Here is a 23,126-nt window from a genome sequence, read left to right as displayed (position 1 = left end):
GGGAAGGGAAGGGAAGGGAAGGGAAGGGAAGGGAAGGGAAGGGAAGGGAAGGGAAGGGAAGGGAAGGGAAGGGAAGGGAAGGGAAGGGAAGGGAAGGGAAGGGAAGGGAAGGGAAGGGAAGGGAAGGGAAGGGAAGGGAAGGGAAGGGAAGGGAAGGGAAGGGAAGGGAAGGGGCAAAGCAAGCAGTGCCAAGATGAAATTTAGATTTATGTCTCTCTGCAAGGAAACTGCACTGTACAAACCAGAACTTCAGGAATGGTGCCTAATACATGAAACTAGCTGCAAGACCTGTATTTCTCTTGGTGCTTGTGTATTTAAGAACTGCATCTACAAATGTAATTTTTAAAGCCATTTGCACACACTATTAAAAGAGAGAGGACCCTGGTACCAGTAACAAAGCAGAAGATAAGTTCTGTCCATGAACCCATTAGGAGAGGTTTCCTGTGTTCAAGAAAGGTGCACTTCCAGATGCCCTGAGTAAACAGCGATCAATCATACAAAACAAATCACTTAAAGATACAGAGTGAAAGCCAAAACCAACAGTACTTCGAATTGATTGAGTAGCAGTTAAAATAATTTCTGATTCGTACGTGAAAGACAGAATTTTTCTTTTGAAAAGTTTGGGTAAAGAGCAAGAAAATTTGAGAGATCAAAATAATTAAAAATTGAAGGATTCATATTAATATCAGAATTTAAGTTAGATCACCAGAGTGAAAACAGTAATTAAGGGAGGGGGAAATCACAAAATAAGTGATTCAATCTAGAGCACTGGAGTTGAAAATATGAGGATAGTTTTGTAGAGATGACTGATTTCATTGTTTCTACCTTTAGAGCTGCTGGCATGGATGAAACTTGGTTTGTTTGACGGGGGTAGGGGCTGGCTTTTTTTGACAGTAGTACTGTTGGCATTGACAGGAGATGACTGGAATGAGTTGGAAAGAAAGATGCCATCTGAAACTGGGCGAGGCTGGCGGGAGGGCTGCTGTGGCTTAAGGGTGGCAGGAGGAAAGTCACCATAAGATTTTCTTGTGCTGGAGTACTTATCCTGACCTGCTAGATTGGAATCCTCCTCCTCATCATCATCATCATCATTGTATGCAACAAACTTGGCAGTATAAATCGTGTCAGGGGAGAGGACCTGTGTTTTGAGGTAAGAGGTGTTTCGCTGAGGTGGGGGAGGAGGAGCGTTAGATGAAGGGGTTGGGGATGGGAGTTCATATTCCCGTGGAAGTGGAGGTCTGTACAGACCAGGCTCGTCAGGTTCCAGCAATCTTCGTTCAGCTTCATCGTGCTGCCTGCGCCTTTCAGCCTCTAAGCGACTGTAATACTCCTCTTCCTGGCGCCTCTGAAAGCCCAGAGGAAACAGAAACACAGCGGTCAGACATTTCAATCTATGAGATTTAAGCTTTCCACCACTGAGCTACAAACATCTTCCATAAATCTTTTTTGTCTCCTTTTCTGGCAGTAAGCAGAGCATCTATATGGACTCATACAAAGAATCATTTACTACTATGCAGAAAAGCAGCAGCCATCCAATAACAATGTAGCTGTTATTTACAGATTTACCACTGCCTGTGGTCACTAAGGCAACTGCCTGTGTAAACTAAGGGCATTCCAACATTTATTACCCAAAATGTAACTACAGTTAATAAGGGGCAGATTTACTAAAGCTGTAAAGAATCTGTGGGAGAGGAGAATAACTAAAATTAACTACCACCTTAAAAAAGGAACTTTGTAATTTTGTTTCATGCTTATACAATGTAAATTAGTCAACAGAGCCTTGGAACAGATGACTGTTGACAAAGTTTCTAGTATAAACAACAGGAAAACTATTTTCATACAAAAATCGTTTACAAAGAAGTCTTCCAAAAGAGACATCAAATAAATGCTGTTAAAAAGCATTTAAAAGAGAAACTATACTAATGATATTTATATGAGGTTAATGACCATTTAAAAAGTCATGAAATATCTTCTATGTATTTTTCCACTTTAAAAGACTGTTCTGTTTTTAAACTAAACAGCATTTAATTCTGTTCAGCTCTTGTCTCAGACACATTGTAAATTAATACAAGGGTTTATTGAGTAGTTTGATAACAAATGAGAAGGTGTACTTGGGAACTGTAGGTACGTTACAAAACCCTTTGGGTATAAGCATAGTATAACTTCTGCTGGGAATATATGGCATTCTAAACAACCATCATTTCTGGTTTTAATCCACATGTTTAAAAAAAATCCACTTTATCTGCTTATCTGTCCAACACTGAATCAGTTATCCTGAAAAAAATAATAAATAAATCTAATCTTGTTCATCTACAGCAAAGATGTGAAACTCGTCTCCTTGTACTACTCTCTAAAACCATTTTACTGATGGTACTGAGTTGGTAAAAGTACCTCAGTCAACATCTGCCAGTGAAAAAACACTTTCAAGTGTATGATCCAAATGTCATTTGGCCGCATCATTGTCAGAAGTTAAGAAAACCATGGTTGTTTTCTCTTGGTTCCCTTTTTTTTTTAAGCTCCACACAGTATACTTTTAAATACTTTCCTCACTGCAGATACGTCTTCCTCACTTCTCTCTTACTACCACCTCTTCCACTCACCAACTCATACTGTTTATGGGAAACAATTTAACTAAGCTTGAAAACAATCTAACAAAAATAAATGAACACAGTGATTGTATTTACAGTTTGGGGTTTTTTTAAATGTATTTGCTCAACCTTCCAAGATGAACAACTTTAGAAGCTAGCCTTCTTTCTTCTTTCTGAAGTCAGTGTTACTAACGGGCAAACTAAACAAAAGTAACTAATTTCTCTAGGAACAAAAAGGTCCTAAGAAAAATGCTGAGTCAAATAAGTTGCCTTATCTTCTAGTATTATCAGTAAAGCTTCTCAAATTCACGTATAATGTTTTGAAGGAACCTACCACCCTGAATTTTTATAATTTGACTGCACACTTATCTGCTGAAATTATCTACTCGCTTTCTAGAAACTATTTCCTTCCCACAGTCCAAACATAAAAACCAACATGGAATATTCATCACTACTTTGCTGTATTTCATACTTCTCTCTGTATCTGTATTAAAAAATACTACAGAAATATACAAGTGCCATCTCTGGGACATAGGAAAACCCAACACCACTAACTGAGCCGTGATAATAAAGAGGGTATGCAAGTTATGTCGGGAGCTGAAGGGAAACAGGAAGTAACTGATTTCTTCCGTAATTTTCAGAAAGGCTCTGAAGGTAAGAGCCTTGCCACTGATAAAAACCGTCAGCCAGTAAGCCCACAGTACTATTTCTGCAATACCAGTCAACTCCAGCCAGCAGGAACGGGCTGTGTGTTTAATTACTTGTTGGTTCAGATAGAACAAACTGAAGCCTTGGCCCATGACCCTTATCACCAGAGCTACTGTGTTTAAACCCTGCTGACCCAACACTGAGCTCATAGTGGCCAGGCTGAAGAGGAAAGGCCTGCAAGAACCCCTGTGGCACTCAGAAGACCACAACCTTTTCTTCAGCCTCTCTCCTGGTCCGCTCCTCCTCTTGCTGTCGGCGCTCTTCTTCCTGCCTGGCCCTGTCTTCTGCTTCTCGCTTCCGCATTTCTTCCAATTGTTGCTGCCGTCTGCGTTCTTCATCCTGTAACTAACAGAGACACAATTTTAATTGGTCACTCATATGGGCAAGATGGGTCAGAAAAATGTAACCAAATACTGGCATCTAAAAATAATTCATTCAGTAGAAAATGCTATGCTACAGATACATCACTATGATTTCCAGCCATTAAGAGTAAGCTTTGTTACACTGGCTTGCCTCAAATCCCTAAGGGGAAAAAAAAAGCAAAAGAGAGGCGCACAGAACTACGTACATGAAAGCACAAAGTACACAGGGAGACATTTTTAGCAGTCATATCTGAACCCTTAGCAGAAGACTGAGGTGACTCACGTTCCAAAGAGCTTCAACACCCATAGTCTCATAGGTACGGTAAAGTGAAATTAAATACTTGGAACCAAGAGTCCACAGCTCCAGCAGTCAATTGTTTTTTTTCATTCTGGATTAGAATTTAAGCACCGGAAAATCATGACTCATTAGTCAAAGGGTCAATCCATTTAAAGTAACAGGCTCATTCAGCAAGTCTGCAAATAGTCTCAGGAGATAAAGAAAGTCTCCCACTGTATCTGCAGCAGATGTGTTTTGGAAATAACAGAGAGTGAAGGAAAGAAAACTTTTGACTACTGGGATTAAACAGCTCACAAGAACAACTCAGGTCCAACAAACAGTACTGGTTTATATATGTGTATGATAGTAGAGCACAATCCAAACTCTGCATGATTCTTTAAAGCTAACTGTATATAAGCCCCTGATGGACAGGAATATTCACTGGCACAATAATCGAAGTAGGAATTAACTGGACTACATGCTGTGTTATTTCTTACAGTAGCATATGTTTTAAAGCAATTTTTTTCCCTCCACACAATTGTTTTTTATCCTTATTGGTATAAATCAGTAAATTACTTGATCTTGCTATCAACTGCACGTAACAGGGATACTTTTCTACTGGATTTGATTTTACAATCCAATTTCACTTACAGAAAAAGACCCTTAAGACACAAAGCAGTACAAGAGAGAAAGAGAAATTAAGTCTTAATAGACTTTGTAAGGACAAGCTTCATGTCAGTATCTTCTTCCCCAATTAATTAATTTTAAAAAGTCTAAACATTTTTGGCTGATTTCTTACAATTACTTCCCCCCACTGTTTATTTTTGAGCATGAAAGCTAAAGAACAAAATTAATTCATTTAATTTAGGCACAAATTTGGTGAATGTATTCTAGAGGATGCTACCTCTAGAGTAGCATCTCTGAGTAAATTCCCTGAATTTAGGGCTAAAACTTTGTCATTCCAACTGAAAATGACAAAGATCAAGCTCAGTTTGCACTATAAAGCAGGGAACAGGGTAGTTAACCAACTCCCTGCTTGGATTAAGATTTCTTGTCTTAGTTATTAGAAAGACATTATTTTAGCAAAGGAGATAATATTGCTGTCAAAAGGAAAGACAGCTAGTAATTCACAAAAGTTTATACAAGAGAAGTCATTTCCTCTTAACAAAAAAAAAAAAAAGGAAGAAAAAAAGGAAGAAAAAACTGAATGGTGAGAAAATACAGGAAAATTCCTGTCTCAACTACATTTAGAAAAACACCCTGAACATGGCAGTTACTGCTCCCAGGTTATGGCATGGATGCTTTACTGCTTAGCAGCAAATATTCCTATTCAAAAGCATTTAAACAAGAAAGAATTTCCAACTAAATCAAAGAGAAAGTAGGACTGGTTTGTTTAGTTGTCTTCTGACCTTAACTAAAGAAGGCAAAAGTGACCAAGCTGCCCACCCAGGAACTGTTGTTAGCATCTGAATCGGAAGAATTGCAAAGACAACTGTATCCAGGTCAGAGGCTACTGTAAAAATAATACCTATAGGAAAATGGCTAAAAATTATATGGAAGGCAGAAGTGAGAATACAGCAACTATTAAGAGATTCCATTTCATTTCTTTATGATCAGTAACTAGTTTCTCCTTCAGGGCATTCCCAGACCAAGGCAGGAAGCTGTGGAATGATGAGGCATGCCAGAGCACTTGGCAGGCATTTGTGTCTGTAATTCTGTGTGTACAACAGTACCCAATTCTAACTTCATCCCAAATTTTCGAGATGCAAAGGAAAATCAGCTTTGTGTCCCATTTCTAGTAAGAGGCCTATAAAATCCCCAGGTTAAGTATTTTGATCGGATGCTTCTCTATCCCAATCAGTTTTTCTCTTGTTTAGAAGTCACGTTTTCACCCGATTTACTCTACTTCCACATCTCCTCCAAAGCTGCGTGTTTATATTGTAACAGGGAAGAACAACTAATTTGTACAGCCAGAGTGATGGAGAAGAGCATTCTCCCAGCTGTAACTGAGCAAAACAGCTGAGCACAAAGCACCAATTCTTTTCCCCTGCTTTGACCCAGCTCTGTTGCAAAGTGCCAACTGTTTGCTCAGCCAGGCAACTTTGCCTCCCTATTGCCAACATATACTCGCAGCACTTCTACACCTAGCAGGACAAAGAAGCCCACCTTTCTTCCAGGCTGTTGCTCCTTGTAAAGGGGCCAGTGGGTTGATCCTGTCAGGAATGTTAAGATATTCACAGGACTGGCAAGCATCCAGGAAGTCTCAGATTCAAAGTTCATTTCTCCAAGCACTGCTTAGAACACTCTAAAAGATGTTCCAGGAGAACTTTAAATTTATACCTATTTATTTAATGACAGCTAAAAAGCTGGGTCAGATCTCATAGTGGCCTGGGGAATTAAAAAAACTAACAGTAGCTAAGCTGACAATTCATGCATTAACTGTTCTTCATCTTCCTTCAGCCTTGTAATTAGCAGAACAGCTGTTACCAATGCTCACCCTAGACATACAAAAAAAGCATCAAACATGAGAAAGTTCTGTTGTGTGGTTTGGGGTTTTTTTTTAAGAAACAAAGTAGCAATTACTTGGGTATATGAAGTGGCATTGTTTAGATGAGTTTATGTCTGGAAAGTCATGTGAATGGTATGAAAATGATGACATTATGAAAAAGCAGTATTTGCTGGGTGTAGTGTTCAACTGTTTCAGAATTAGCTTGCTGTCTTTTTTTAAAGCTAAATTTATAAACATCATAAATCATCAACTGATTTAGGCCATGCATCCAACTAGCTCAGTATTCTGCTGTCTCTGACCATGGCAAGAAGAGCTACACATGAGCCTGGCCTTTTCTTCTAGTATTCCCCCAGCATTTAGCTCACTACTAGAGACGTCAGCTGGTACAGCCCTGTGTAATCCTCTGAGTAGCTGTTTGCAGGTGTGATGTCTATGCATTTATCTAATCCATTTTTCAAGCTGATGATACCATCTGTCTTCACCAACCTCCTGTCGCAGAAAGATCCAGGTGCTTGCAGTCTGCTTGGAAAAGTACTTTATCTATCTAGCTGCAGCTCCAGGGATCAAGGTTTGAGCAAAAAAATATAGGCATAGTAATAAGAAAATATTGATAAGATACTAAGTCTGAAAACTCCATGACTCCTGGCTTGTCCATTAATTCAGAAAGGAGAAATGCTTCACCTGTTCCACTGCTGTAAAACTGCTTAATGCTCACATAACACACAGATACAAAATTGAACACCTTAGATTTTATAAGTTACTTGAAGTATGCATTTTAAAAGGTGATTTTTTTTTTTCATAAGGCAGTGCTGAATATCCAAACCCGTATTTTGAACCAAAACACTGACAGTTTTTTCATACAGCACAAATTAAATTTTACTAACAGGACTTGCAAGCATCACCTGTCTTTCAAACTGGTACACTGATTATACACAAAATGACTTTGAAGGGGATGTATTTCTGCTCTAGAAGACTACAAAACTCCTTTTCCATGTCCCCATGTCCAATGAGTGCAATAACATACAGAATTAGCTGGAGTCATAGCAATTACTGCTCCAGTTTGAAAGCCTGTAATGTTTTAGACGCAAGAGAATAGTATTAACCAATTGAAACCGAAATTATATTGTACGTTAATGATGGCATGTTTATGCAACCAATTTGGAAATATCAGTTCAGAAGTAATTTCTGAATTTACAATCCATTTTTATGTTAATGAAAAAAGATAACACATATAACACCTGCAAACAACAGGGTATGTATTTTTCAGTATTTGCTGAAAAAGTATGCTGTATTATTAGGCTCTCAGTACAACTTCACTTCAAACTGGAAAAGAACAGTGCTCTTAGAGCTCTTCTAAAACCTGCACGGGTGGGAAAGGGAAAGGAAGGAATCTTACCTCACAGCCTGTTCATTCCAAGTTATTAGTAAGATTTTACAAACAAAACTGCACAAAACAGCAGATATATAGTTTTATATTAGACCACTGCTGCAACAAACAAATCAAGACTGCAAGCAGAACACAACATCTAAGAGGAAGGAAACACAGGGAAAGGAATCACCACATCTGAAAACATTCAAATGCATGCTTGCAGTTAACTTACTGCTTACTGTATCGTAATGATCTTTGAACACCCAAAGATGCCAAATCATCATCCAAAGCGCATAGGGTTGTTATTAATAAGGAAATGGGAAAGAGATATTGAAGAGAAAGAAACAAACATACCAAATCTAGAACAGAGATTGCTGGCACAGCAGTCTGCTGCAGGTAGTAAGAAAGGGGAAAAAAAAGAAAGATGCACAGTGTAAATAAAGATAGGTTAGACTTGCGCTATTTCAAAAGCATTTTCTTTTATTTGTTTAGTTGGCTGCTTTAGAACAAGGAACTGAATGGATATAAACCTGAAATACAGAAATGAAAACAAATAATCCAAAATTTTTATCAGTATTGACTCATTCAACACCTCAGTAGTTCTGCAGAGACGCTACTTAACTGCATCTCTAAAAGTGAAATGTAACCAAAATGCACACATGAATTCAGTTCAAGACAAGTGTTATTTTTTAGTTTCAAAATGTTCCAAAAAGCTGGAAGAACTTTATGCACAAATAGTGTTTTAAAGCCAGCACTTGCAGAGAAGACTAATACTGTTATGCAATACAACTGGCTTTTTTTTAATGACACATGGCTTTCTTAGCCTTGCTACAGTAAAATTTTAAAGACAATGTTTGTTAAAATGGCAGTTCTACATGAATTTTTTATGCCCATAGGTAACTGTCTACGTGCCACATATTGCCTGTTAGCAATGCTGGACTTTAGGGCAACCTGTTTGCCAAATATACTTAGCTTTTCCTTTCTTCAGTTTCCAAGTTTGAGGTATCTATTGTTTTACACAGTAATAAAGTTAGGCACAAGAAAAAAAGGAAAGCAATGCAGACTGCAGCAAATATGAGGAGAGTAACTTAGGAAATGAAGCTGCCAAAACAATCCTGAATTCAAATCCTACTCAAGCCACTAGCTATCTCTGAATGTCGAAACAAGCATGTCCAAACATTTCTCAGGAATTAAACATTGCTTATCACCGAATTAAGTCAACTTTTCAAGACAAACACACAGAAGACACTGAACATATTACAGAGCTAGCTTTTAAGCCTGGAAAAGCATAGCTATTGGTATGTAACTTGGGAATCCATGCTGTTATTCAGGAAAGAACAGATTTTCCTAAAGAAACTTTTTCTCAGTAACAGTAGATTTAGCAGTCTTGGGAGACAACAGCCACCAGCAGAGGGGTTAAAAATTGCATCATACTATTCAGTTGCATTATCTTATTACATATATTATGAGCTTTCACAAAACTGAATCTAAGGTAAGCAAACCTTCTCAGATGCTAATTAAACTGGACACCATGAAAAATCCAGGCATACATGAGGTGGAGCCCTAGACAGGGTGTATTAGCTGTTACACCACCCAAAACCACATGGCTCAACCAATGCTCCCACTACTGCTGGGGTCAGCACACAGGTGATGGTAAAGACAGAGGTAGCAGCTGAATCAGACCAACAAGTTGGAGTGTCTGTTCAGCTCACTGTTCCCTGGAAACAGTATGCATTCAGTGTCTGTGTTCATGTCCCAACACTATAAATAAGAACTTCTAAAGGTAAATACACTAGGGAGGGGAGGGAGAAATCACACTATTTTTATTTCTGATTCTCCTACAGACTTTCTTAATTTCAAATATTTTTTTCTTACCTTTCTGCAAGCAAATTTCTGCCATATTTTACTTTCTAACCATACTCTAGGTACATGGCAAAAATACTTTATCCAAAGGGAACTTTTCTCTCCCCCAAACCAGGAAAGTAAATTCAACTGCTAAATCGTATGCTATAAAAGGTAGCTTAGATACTTTTGTAACACATTCCTTAACTGGTGAAACCACTCTAAGTTATTAATCTTAAAATTCAGAACATTTAAGAAAGCGTCATCCTCCTTTACCACCTGAGAACATCAAAATACTCAAAGCATGAAACTCCACCAAGCTAGAAATTTACAATATTTTTTTCTAGAAAAGATTATCCCCTTTTACCCTTGCTCTTCTTTCTGCCTCCAGTCGCTGCATGATGAGCATAGTATCCACCTCATCATCCTCCTCTTCATCGTCATCTTCATCCTTCTGCTTTGATTCTTGCAGTCGCTTTTGGAACTGCCACTCAAGCATGAGTTTGCGGAGGCGGTCATTGTCTTCCGCTGTACGATCAGGCTTGTTCTGAAGTTCCTGAATCTCTTTACTCAGCATGTCCACAATGTGCATCTGTTGCTGCTTCTCCAGTTTCTCCTTAGCATCCCGTTTCCAAGGATCTGGAGAGAGGCTATCACCAGAGGACAGTTCTTCCTTGCTGATAGTAATGTACTGCAGATCTCTCCGCTCAATAGTCCGTGGCTGCTGTTGGGGCTGCAGCTCTCGAATAACTGTTTCTTGAGACCTCTGCAAAGTTGAGGGTTTTTCTGATTTCACTTGTTGAAGGGAGACGGGAGGAACCACAGGCTGAGCAGGAATTAGTGGCTGAGAACGCATTTGACCCAGTTTTCTCTCCTGCTCACGACGTTTCCTTTCTCGTTCTTCTTCCAAACGTGCCTTTTCCTTTTCATACCACCTCTGATGCTCTTCTCTTTTTTTACGCTCAGCAGCAGCTACCTGGGAGGATGCTTGTGCTCCTATCTGATTTGGAGGAGGAGGGGGAGGCAGAGGCAAATCCATTTGTAGTTCATCAAATTCGGCAGCATAATGCACTGGAGGAGGTGGTGGTGGAGGGGGAAGATCTGTTCTGATGGGCTGGGAAATGGCCACTGGAGTTGGCTGGCTAGTGGCTGGAGTTTTCCAACGGCCAGGTCCACTTTTAGTTAAACAAGAACCAGGCGAGACTGGTTTGGAGGAATGGTTCAGGTGTTCCTGGCTAGATGTGCTAGAATCCACAGATGAATTCATCCACTGATCGCTGTCCGACTTCCGATCGATGTACTCCACATCCTTCCGTATAACAACTTCCAAACGACTCCTCTCTGGCTGGAAAACTTTATCTCTGAGCTCTTCCTGGGAACGAGCTACACGCTGAAAAAAAATTAAACAAGGCATGTGTATTAGAGTCCATCTACATTAAAACAGATTTGAAAATGGCTTACAAAACACTTTCTTATTACTGAAGGTAATTACTTTTAACGAGTTTCAGCATTTTCATGCCCAGTAGGTTTTCCAAAACCAAAAATAAAATACTCTTCTCAGTCGTCTTAACTCATTCAAGTGATGGAAGACTTGGCAAGCTCTTGGGAACTGCCTGGTAACTGGACTGGGAGGAAGAATGAATGCAAAACAGAGTTTAAGCTGAAAACCTCCCCAGCTCGCAGAGTTTCTCAGGACTGTCTCTGGCACCCCCTCCCCCCACATGAGTATGAGAGTCCTGGCAGCTCTGAGCAGAGGCTCAGTCATACCAGCTCTGCCATTACTGACTGAGCTTCAACTGGCTTCACTGAACATCTTTCCTAATGGGAAAGCAAACAGAAAGGCTGCAGAGACAGAGAGAGAGAGAGAGACAGAGACAGAGAGACACAGAGAAAAGAGCACCTCTGCCCACCCTCCTCCATATTAACAGGCAAGATGCCCCAGAGGAAGCTCCCATTGCTAATGCCATTCAGGGTAGAGAATCCAGGCAGGCAGTCTAATTCTACCTGCTCCTGGAGCATGAGTATAATGGTCTGAGATTTTTGTCACTTTAGTGCATCAAACACCGAATCTTTTTCTATACAACCCCAGGGTCTTATCGCACTGAACAACCACCTGAAAAGGAACACTGGACCATAAACCAAGATTATTAAATCTATTAATGATTTTCTTGAAGCAAATATTCATACTTTGAATGTTAGGAACTGCTAAGCACTGAACACATAATGCACCAATTATCAACAACTGAGAGAAGACTAACAAAGCAAACTCCTTTTATTTTCCTCCATCAATGACCTTAACCATGACCTCTAAAGAATGCCTTCTTTGAGAAGAACAAGTGTATTTTTTATGCTCTATTAGTCCAACAGAGCTGAACACACAGTTATTTGTGTTAAATTTGCTGTAAAGATGCACCTAGCCCAACAGTTTGCTAATGCCTTCAGAACAGAAGACACACATTTTAGCCGCTTTTTTGACAAGCCCAACTCTCACTGCAAAGATTAAAGTGTATTTCTTTATTTCTTGTAAAAAGTCTGTTTTCCTCTAATTTTCAACTTAAAAGAACTGTTGTATGGCAGGGAAAAACTGTGAACACTTTCAATGCATGTAAGGAGTTAAAGCTTCTATTTTGCTTTAGCAAAATGCTTTTCTGCACTGCCAAGGCTTATAGCTCCAATTCAGTGTCTGTCAACAACTTTAATAGATGGGCTTCATCTTTACCAGCTTTAACCACCTCATCTAAGATACTCACTTAAGCTTTTCTTAAGCAGGGAGAGATGCATGTCCAGGCAGCAATTATCATAAAATGCAGTTAAGACAAATGGGTAGGAACATTCTCTGGAGGCACTCACCTCCCCTTCTCCCACCACTGACAGAGAGCACCTAGATTTTAACTATGCAGCTACGATTAAGTGAGATGAAATCATGAAATGTGAAAGAGTTAAGCGTGGAAATTCAGCTAAATACTTGTGTATCTATTTGCCACAGTCGTTCAACTTACAGCACTCCCCTTCAAAACTACAGCAACCTTTTACTGAATTTGCTTGCCCATGTATGTGTGAGTAACCAATAAAAAATTCTTACTTTGCTTCCTTGGATAGAATCTCAAGATAATTTACATGACACTTTTTCCAAAAGTAAAATGTAAGCGTGGTGTAAGGCTCTGCTCTTATCACTAATTAAGAAATAACAGAAAAAAAAAGCTCTCTGTATTTTCAAGTCTGGTGGATTAGAGAAAAAGATCATCCAGTAACTAGATTTAGTAGATCTACGTTTAATTTCCTGTATGGATTTGAGTGAAGTTCTCATTAACAGGAACAAAACAACACTATTTCTGAATTTCTAAAAATACCATGATTGTAAATTCATTTCATGTCAAGATGCATCTACACTTTGATAATAGATACAACTTGAAATTTATTTTTTTTTAACTGGAAGCAGGGAATGTGTTTTAGTGAAGACCTTGGATAGCTCTCAAAGTACTGTTTTATTTCAATTTTAATACTTTACTTTATCACTTAACACGCCCTTCAGGCAAACATTTTTCCACATAAACCTTCTTGGAAGAATGGAAGACTTAGTTTGCTTTTCAGAAAACCACAGAATATTTTACAAGACAAACCCTACTACCACTTACACCCCATTACCTCTAACAGGGCATTAAAATATCCCAGATAACAGGTCTGCAGAACATGGTAACATAAATTCTGTGAAAGAAAGGAGGGGAAAAAAGGCAAAATGAGAAAAAAAAGAAAAAAAAGGCATAGGGATCCTGAACCCAAGCCCATCTTGGCAAAAGTATAGTTGTTCCCATCTATGGCATACCTATAAAGAGCTGACTATTCTGAAAAAAGTCTCTAGCAGTCTGGGAGTGGAAAGCAAGCAGCTTCTTTCTGGTTTGTTTCCTTATGCTGAAAAAAATTACTTCTCACCTGCATGGTAGTATTGATAGAATGATTACTTTCTGCCTGGATCTGTGGCTTTTCTTCATAATTTGGCCACTGACTCTGAGCTGGACCCATTCGATCCTGGGACTTTGACGCTGGGAATGTGAAATATTCTCTAGTATAGGTCTGTGTTGGGATGGGATAAGCTTCAGGTCGTGGTGGCAGAATCTGTTCCTGAAAAAGGGAGAAAGAAAGTAAGGTAGAATTCTCTAATCACACAGATCTGTATGGAAGATTGTTCTAAACATGCATTTTTCAAATACTTTCTTTTGGCCCGTAAGAGCATTACTCATCTGGGACAGGAGATAACGAGGCTGCCTAGAATCAAACGTAACTGTGGCTATGACTCATGTTTTTATGGTCTCAAAGCGAGTATGCAATACTGTACAAACCTAAGAAATCACAAGGACAACTTCATGAACAAAATTTAATGAAATCATTGAAAACGGTCTCAACCTTTCATTAGCCGTAATAAGCAAAACCCCACCCAGTCACAAGTGCCAGCACTGTGGTCAGTTCAGTAAGACACTGGTTTGAGTCAAGCACACTGACACTAATTGATAGAAAAGTTTAATAGCCAGCATTTTGCTTGCCACTTCTGACCTCTGTACAAAGATTTCCAGTAGAGACTGAGGTTATTTTGGTGGTAGTTCCAGATGCATAAGCATTCTTTCCCCCAGGGCTTGGAGGCTGATCTGTTGGAAAGTTAAAGGAAGCATTTACAAGACTGTTAATAATAATTTACAAAAGTTAATAAAGACTTAATAAAGTAACAATATTCACAAAATAACTATTATTTTTTCTTTTAAGTAGTTCTAGCAAGAGGCTTGCTCCAAATGTTACCACTACACGGGTATTTTAAAGATAATCCATTTTTAAAAACAATCACCCCCTTTTGAATACAACAGCCTCTAAAACTACTGGAGGAAACATCTATCCCCAAAAGAAGGACAATTTTTCTTACTTGCTACATTGGGACTGGAACGATGATCGGCTCTGTTCTTCATCAATCTGTCATCCCCTGGCAGCTTCTTTGGTTCACTGTACTCCGTCCATGGCAGCTGAGGACTCTCAGGTGATCCATTTTGCGTGGAGTTGTTATACAGCTCAAAGCCTTCACTCTTTGGTCGGGGTTTACCTGAGCCACGGCGGTCAGAAACTGTAACAGTTGGATATGTAGTTTCTCCCTTTCACTTAACTACTGTCTAGCGTATTTTTTTTTCAAACCAGAGCTACCCTGAGCTTATATTTAAAAATTAAGTTCTCAGTAAAGCAAATACTAGGTTTAAAAATCTTTACTTCTTCTAATATGTAATCCCAATCCTGTATCAAATATACAGATTTCCTTCAATCTGTATTCTTCAAAAGAACTTCTGACAAGGTACCACATTATTTGGAAAAGCCAAATGTGTTATACTGAAAGGTCTCTGGATGACTGAAGCATATGGCATCTGGGATGGTGTTGTGAACTGGGATAATAAGGATTTGTTCTTTTAACCCATTCTTTTCTATACTGTGGTACTACCCTGTATGTAAAAAATGCCTTCATTGACAAAATTATTTCCTATAAAATATTGTTTTATATTGGACTTTAATATGTCTTTTGTTAGTATCCTACTGAAGTAGGATGATAAAATGTAACACTGGAGAAACATCCAAGAACTTCTTATGATCAGACACAGAAACTTAAGGAGATACATTTCAACATGTCTAGTTTAAAAAAAAAAAAAATTAAAATTCCATGGCAAAATACATTCCAGGGCTTCTGTTTCCATTTATTTCTCTCCTACTAATTACACTGCACTCTGTGATTACATGGAAGACATATTCTGGGAGGAGAGAAGCTCTTATGAAAGGGACAAAAAAAATTCAAATCAGAATTGTGTTTAAACACATAATTAAGTTCTGAAAGGTACATGTGCAAAGGATTTATTAATTATTAGACTAGGGAAATTTCAAGTGGTATTTAAAACCAGACGAATTTCTGATCAGAAAAGAAATTTTTGTTTTTCTGTGCAATTATATTTCTTTTCTGATTTAATATTATGGTAATACTTGGTAAGATACTGTAAATGATTTTATTTTCTGCATTCTTACAAATTCAGAAAGCAAACACACAAAGCTGTTATTAACATCAACAATATTAGTATCTTTACCTCTTTGCATCATTGGGGATGGCTGATTAAGCAGGGTTGCCAGACCATGGTAAATTGCTCCTTGTTTTGCTACTTCTAGTGTTACTACAGAACCTGTCCTAGTCATAAGTTCTGCTGCCCTGCAATAAAAGGTGAAGCAAATAAAACAAAATTAAATTAGGCACTGTATTACTTGTTACCCTTATTATCAGTAATCTGTTGCTTAACAAAGCACCCTTTCTCTGACTAGTACTTAAAATCACATTGAAAAAAATTCCAAGACTATGACAAGAACACAGGCTTATGCGTACAGACAATACCTACTGGCAAGTACTATTTATTCCCAGTTTCTGCTTTAGAGGTCAAAAGCCAAAATATTTAAAATTAGAGCTAAAAAAAAAAAAAAAAAAAAAAAAAAAAAAAGTTCAAAACCAAAACCCAAATGTGTAATACAATCTCTTCTATATAGATAACCCGTTTTGTATGAAAAGAGGGGAAAAATAGTACGAACAGTTGAATTTGCTACTAAGGTTATTCACAGGCAGTTATCAAAAGACAAGACAAAGCCTAAAGTGTAAAAAAAAATTAGCTTCTCTCCTCTTCAGTACATTATTAAGCTAATATTTTCTTCCCATAAAAACAACCAAGGAAAGCACTCCGTACCTTTCCTGGGACAGGCCCACCAAACTTCGACCATCCACACTAAGCAACTGATCCCCTGCAGCCAGACGACCATCCTAAATACGTATTCAAGAGAAGCAAAATCATACACCAATGCTAACATGATCTCAATTAAAACAATCATTCACACAAAATAGTTGTCAGAGACTGAAAATAGTTCATGCCTCAAACATTGATATAAAGTTTTGCTCATGATAAAGAAGCTACAACCGAAGAAGCCTCCCTGAAGAGTGGGACTTTGAACTGGAAGTCAAACTGTTGATTAGATAAAGGGAAATGCATTGTTCAATCGTTTTACGCGGAGGGAAAGGTATGCACCCACAAAAGGCCAAAGCCACCAGCTGCAACTATCCCCGGGTGAGTTTGGGGTGGGGGAGAGCACAGCTCACAGAAGCCAGGTTTACACAGACTCCCCCCAACCGAGGGGGAGGAGGAGGTTTTGGGTGCATGGTGCAACCTCTGGTGAGAGGCAATAAACACCCATCCTCCGTTACACAAACTGGCCCAGCTGTGGAACCCCCAACCCCACAGGGCACATCCATGGGACTTTCACGTGAGAGGGGCTGCACGTGGTGCAACAGACCCAGAGTGTGCTGTGAGAGACTGACCCCCACCCCAGGGGGACATGGCTGGACATGCCCACCCAGCCTGAGCATGTACACCCATGGGACTCTGTGCCTTCCGGGGGGGACCTTCACCACCAAGAGACCAGCTGGAGAGGACCAACGAACAGCGCTGGGATCCACGGAGTGGTGGTATTTTCCTTATTTTGTCCCTGTCACTCTTTCTGCTCCCCCCAACTATCTTCTACTTCTTTATTCCTTTCTCTCTCTCTCTCTCTCTCTCTCATATTTACAATCAAAAAAACCCTTACTGTTGTCACTGGCATATGGTCTCGTTTGCACCTTAATTCGGGCAGAGGCATTTCTAAGAACATTAAAACTGGATCGTAACAATAGTACACAAAGGATTTTAAAGCATTTCCAAAGGCTCTTTCTACCTTTGAAATCTGATGTTTAAGAACATTACTAACCACATCTGCAGCACCTCCTTTCACAACAGACTTGACATATATTCCAAGTTTGTCTTGACCAGCACCCTACAGAGAAAGAGGCATTAATTTAATTTGTATCTGATCTCTTACGCACTCCACAAACTTTAATCTGAATTTTACATGGCTAAGTAAACCTCTACTTTCTCATGACTTTTATATATTTTCAAACTGGAGAAAAACCAATTATACAGTGAAGAGTTACATTCAATTAAAGTCATATGAATAATTTAATATTAGGCCTATCAAAACTGCAAGCTTTGTTAGAAGCAAAGAATATTTGGTCTTAATGCAAGTTTGAATAAGAAAGAAAATACATTAACTAAAACTTATACTTTAGAATTGTGTTCTAGCCCCCTTCTAATAATAAATACTTATTTAAACTTTTACACGCATGTTGTTATTTATACCTCTCTGTATTATGTTTCAAAAGAGTGCACTGTGCCCCAGTGAAACAAGGTAAATTGCAGATTACAGGAAAAAGGAATAGAAATGTTTTTAACATTCATTAGGACTGTAAAGGAGCCAGTGTAAAGGAAAGAAGAATGTCTCAAGCTTTACATAAACAAGTAAAGCAGACATAAGTATTTTAGAATTGACAGAGTCAATATTTAAGTCTACTGCAAAACCATGCAATTTTGTTCATAAAACATCTCTCTCAAAAGTGTTCTGCTACATTTTGAAAGGACTGTTAACAGTGAACTTATTGCAAGACAACTAAAGGATACCAAGATACAAGAATGAAAGCATCTATTCAAGCCATGCTGTTGTGTCATCCACATGCTCCAATGTACAAGACACCACACAAATCAGTCCAAATGTTAGTATCACAAACCTTTAAGTTGTCTCTTACAGTGTGAGACTATTACCTGTCATTTATCTACTACAGCAAATGGTGGTGTTTTACTTTGCAAGTCACTTGGGAGAGTGCCAAGTACGTTTTCAACAGAGCACAGTCTTAACTGTAACACCGTTTTTCTAAAATAAGCCCCCAAGTTGCTTTGATATTGAACATACAGCTTCCTCCTTTCCCTCCCCCCCACCTCTTCAACTCTTTTCTTTTGGCAGCAAAAGCATGCATTGCTCCCATTGTTATAATAAAGTAAAATAAGAATCAAGGTGAAGATTATTCAAAGCTAGTGTTACACAGACATAGTTTTCTAAGCAAGTGAAAGACCTATTTTCGTTAAATCTTCGGTTAATCCCAAATGTTTACACAAAAGCCACAGAAAAAGAATTCTTTCAAGCCTTATGATTCCAGATTACATTCTACGTGTCCAAATTTTTCATAATAATTCTTTAAGCCATACTTATGGATAAAAAGGAAAAAAATACAAAAAAATAACTGAAATACTGATACTTTCTTTGTCTACAAAGAATATAAAGACAATTAAAAGAATTTCGTTGCTTTCTGTTTTTTTTTTTTTTTGAAGAGCTCTAAAGAAACATTGCAGTAGCTGCAGAATAACTTTATACCAGAAAAACTGTCTAAAGTTATGAGAAACACAAGTCAGAAGACAGCTAGATAAATGTAATGGAAAATGAAATCATACTTCACAAATCTCTTTTTTTTTTTTTCCCTCAAGCAACCAAGATGTACATGAGGAAGGATGATCTAGCTGAACACCTAGACTTCCAATATGGACAATGCAAGATCTTTTAGCGGGAGTTCTTCAAGACTTCAAGGTGACATGCAGCAAGAAAGAACTTCTCCTTGTGTATTAATAACGGGTTCCATAATGGATCGAAAGTTGTTAGTTTTCACAAGGAATGGAAATTTGCAGAGGAGCCCTAAATGAATGTGCTGTTCACCATGCGCATAAGCATTCCAAAAAAAAGGCAAACAATAACGTAACTAAATGTACCAAATAGAAGATCCATCAAGTAAGTCAAAACCAAGAGTTGGAGAAGGATCACATGATGCTGAACACTGGAGCAATAATGGGGTGAAGATGTACTTCACTGGTCCAAATGTGAAATAATGCTCCAACCTTCTAAGGTGCTGGTTCCCATCAGGGCACCATTGGCAGAACCAGTTACCACCTTCCCTTGTTAGGAACTTAAAATTAAATTATAGGGTTTATATGTCCCTTGCTCTGCCTCCAGCCACTAAGTATACCTGAAGGCAAGCTCCTTGAATTCCAAAGGGCGAAAGAATCAACAGCAACTCACCCACCCACCCTTGCAGTTATAACCTCATGCATCACATCAGTCATTGCAGGGACCAAACAGCAGCTTTTCTTGAGGGCCAGACTGACCAAGAGTCCTCTGAAGCCACCTGCAATTGACAGCATTTTTATTCAGTCCTAACTTCAAAGGATGCTAGCAGGAATCTCTTCCCCTTAGGTACAGAAACAAAGATCTGTCTAATACAAAGATTACGTAAAAACAAGCAAAGCTTTGGAAGAACACTGCCACTTAAAACAGCGCACAAGTTAATCAAGCAACTTTGGTACTCATGTATTGCATCAGACACTATATTCATCCATATACATCACCTTTCTCATGCTTCATTTTGACTCTTAGTGCACACTAAATGAAGTTGAAACCTTTTGTATAAGCCCATAATATGTGGCTTATATTGGTTTGCAAATAATGATGAAATAAACATTTTCAATTGCACAAATACCCATAGAGTGGTTTCTAAACTGACTTGAACTCCTGAAGTTTAGTCACTGTTTTCAGAGCTATCTTATATCAGCTCAGAAATCTGGAAGCCAGCAGAACAGAAAAGAACAAAGCAGAAACCACCACGGTCATTAAAAATCTAAAAGGGTCACATTTAGAAAACTGTTTAGAATTCTGATTACTCCCTTATAAAATGACAGCAACAGAACCATGAGTTTCAGGAGATAACAAGAATCATCAGAAACATGGAATACCTTTCTTGACAGAACCAACTAAGCAGGCATGGGCTCTTCAGCTCAGCAATGATCAAGGAACTGAAGGCCAATGGGATTATGAGTTGCCCTGATAGAATTATTTATCATCTCTCTAATCAGCCAACACAAAACACTTTCTCACTTCTGCTATCACATCTAGAATGTTTTAAATAGTAAAACATAAACAGAACCCAAACAAAATGCAACAAACCTCCGCCCTGCAAAACATTTTCCATAGGATTTCATAATTAAATTGGGAAACAGCCAGGAACAAGACTGCTGAAAGATGCCAAAGTGTAAACAGAATCCGAGATTCTTGGCAAGGCTCTTTGAGGCTTTAGAGAAAAAAACCCAAACAAACAAACAACATAAACCCCCCAGAACAGATACAACACACTCTGAAATTAAAGAAAGCTAGAAACCAGGATGAACCATAGAATGGTTTGGGCTGGAAGGGGCCCTAAAGACCATCTAGCTCCAACCCCTTGCCACAGACAGGGACACACACCTTCCACTAGACTAGGTTGCTCAGAGCCCCATTCAGCTTGGCCTTGAACACTTGAGGGATGGGGCATCCACCACTATTCAGAGTAACCAGTTTCAACCCCTCACAGCAAAGAATTTCTTTTGACCATCCAATCTAAACTTACTCTTTTCCAGTTTAAAGGCATTCCCCCTTGTCTTGCCCTTCTAATGAGTACCCCTGCAGCCATCTGGCAGGCCCATTTTAGGTATTGGGAATGCCACAATTAGGTTACTCTGGGGCTTTCTCTTCTGGCTAAACAATCCCAATTGTCCCAGCCTTTCCTCATAGGAGAGAAAAATCTTACACTTGTTTTTGCTGTGTTCTTTGGCTAAGGGTACCACAGCTGGAAGATACCACATCATTTGGATTTTTGTTCTACCTGCGCCTATACTCTAACCCTAAGTAATTCTTCGTTATGATTCAAAGGAGCTGACATTTTACTCCTCATTCCTTCTTTTCCCATGTTTTTATGATGCCTACACAGTTTGTCAATCTTTTAACTGTTCTTTTAAAGGAAGTTATGAGTAGATGTGTTAGCTCCAAGTTATCTCACTTAAATACAACACCAATGAATTTTGAAAGCATAAAAATTATTTAAAAATAAATCTCTGTTCAGATTGCATTAAAAAAAAAAACCAACATTATCAGCTACCACATCTACTCATGTATTATCAGGACCAATGAGCTTCTCCTCTAATCCACATGTCATTTAATATGTTTCTAACAACATGCATGTGCTTTCACATGCTTAGGAAGACTTCTCACTAAATATCCTTAAAATCAACTCCTCACCTTCCCTTCAACTTTTACCCTAAGCTTTACAGAAACTTGAATCCAAATTCCTAATTCCTGTTGAATCAGACTTGATTTTGCTTTAGTTCTACCTTCCAGAAGTCTGCATTAGAAAGAAATATACAATTATTAGAAACAGAAAAAGGTTCTTAATATGTAGCCACACATACTGAACTCCAAAGTGAACAGAATTCTCATACACACCAGATGAATTTTCCTGTAATTATTTACGGACATTACAGTAAAACAGATTTCTTTGCGAACTACATATTAAACTGCTTTTCTTTCAAAGGAATGTGAATGTCAACATAATTAAAACTACTCCCCCACAAATAAAAAAAAGAGCACTAATATGGTGTATCAGTAACAAAAATATGATAAACCTTCTTTTCACTTCATTTTCTCCAGTCCTTAATAACAGAAGCATATGTATGCATATGGCTTTTAGTCCAAACAGAAGAACACAACTGTAAAGGAGTCAGATGACTGTGGAAAGCAAGAATGCAGTAAGCATAAAGAGATGGCTTATTCTCTCTCCCCGAGATTAACATACTGAAACCTACAGCACATTTTCTCAAATATGCATAACCAAATACAAAATCCCCAAAACCTTTTTAAGAGTTTTTCAAAAAATAATGTAAGATACTCTACATTTTAAAAAGCCTCATCCACTGTACCATATTCTCTAGTGCTACCAATCTACCCATTCTCTTTCACACTTGATGCAACTTTTTCCCACAATCCTTGCAGAAAGTAAAATATACCCTTTTGAGGAAAAATCCCACTAGACTATTACTGCTGCTTCAGTTTACCTGGGTGACAGCATTTCTGAACCGAACTGAGTATAACACTACTCTGAAGACCTTTAAATGATACTGGTTTTTTTTACAGTGCATAGCCAAAACAGAACCCGAGGGGGGAGAAAGTTCTATATGGAAGATACTAGCTGAACAGAATTCAACAAACAGTGAATTGGGGACTGAGGAACGGAACATGGTATTTAAAAATGCTGATACCTGAAGTACATCAGACCTAAGCCTCAATATGAGAAACACATCTATTCTGTGCTTTTATAATCTAATTAAATAATCAGTACACAAAAACTTTTATGCACAAATAAAGCGTATAAAGCAGAGAGAACTAATTTGGAGGCCAGCAGTAAAGCACAATTTACACATTTCAGGATTTTTAAAATACTATCTAATAAATCAATTACAACGACACTAGTAGTGCACTCATACAGAGTGTAAGGAAGAAACCCACCTGTCTGCTCCCATGTTGTCTCACACTTCGAGCTGTGCAGGCACTACTGTGGTGTGGCAGGTCCCATGACAAACCTGGCTGGAGACTCAGCTAATCCCTGTCTCCAGTTCCCCTCCTCCCAGATACAAGCTTTGTTTTCAACTAAATCAGCTTCCTTAAATTGTTTACAGCACAGCATGACTGTTCGTAACAGTGC

General features: G+C 38.5%; 1 protein-coding gene across 25 annotated transcripts in view; it reads right to left on the bottom strand.

Moving 5' to 3' along the window:
- Positions 1-23,126, bottom strand: part of AFDN (afadin, adherens junction formation factor) — a 119,947-nt gene that overhangs the window by 6,353 nt on the left and 90,468 nt on the right. For 5 of the 25 annotated variants that reach the window (XM_042025121.1, XM_042025128.1, XM_042025131.1 and 2 more), the window contains 10 exons: positions 17,450-17,515; positions 16,399-16,472; positions 15,757-15,875; positions 14,565-14,759; positions 14,204-14,295; positions 13,586-13,774; positions 10,023-11,045; positions 8,168-8,203; positions 3,507-3,641; positions 826-1,345 (listed from right to left, as the gene is read on the bottom strand). In XM_042025121.1, the coding sequence (XP_041881055.1) occupies positions 826-1,345; positions 3,507-3,641; positions 8,168-8,203; positions 10,023-11,045; positions 13,586-13,774; positions 14,204-14,295; positions 14,565-14,759; positions 15,757-15,875; positions 16,399-16,472; positions 17,450-17,515 (2,449 nt within the window). Of the gene's footprint in view, positions 1-825; positions 1,346-3,506; positions 3,642-8,167; positions 8,204-10,022; positions 11,046-13,585; positions 13,775-14,203; positions 14,296-14,564; positions 14,760-15,756; positions 15,876-16,398; positions 16,473-17,449; positions 17,516-23,126 lie in introns of those variants that run through there. The other 20 variants (XM_042025136.1, XM_042025145.1, XM_042025141.1 and 17 more) reach the window with 13 other exon arrangements.

The sequence above is a fragment of the Corvus kubaryi genome, unplaced genomic scaffold, assembly GCF_017639235.1.
Source record: "Corvus kubaryi isolate FWS band 111438036 unplaced genomic scaffold, C.kubaryi_AGA036_p1.0 37266, whole genome shotgun sequence".
Lineage (NCBI taxonomy): Eukaryota > Metazoa > Chordata > Aves > Passeriformes > Corvidae > Corvus > Corvus kubaryi.
Note: the sequence above shows the minus strand (reverse complement) of the source record. Positions and strands in the feature narration are given on the sequence as shown.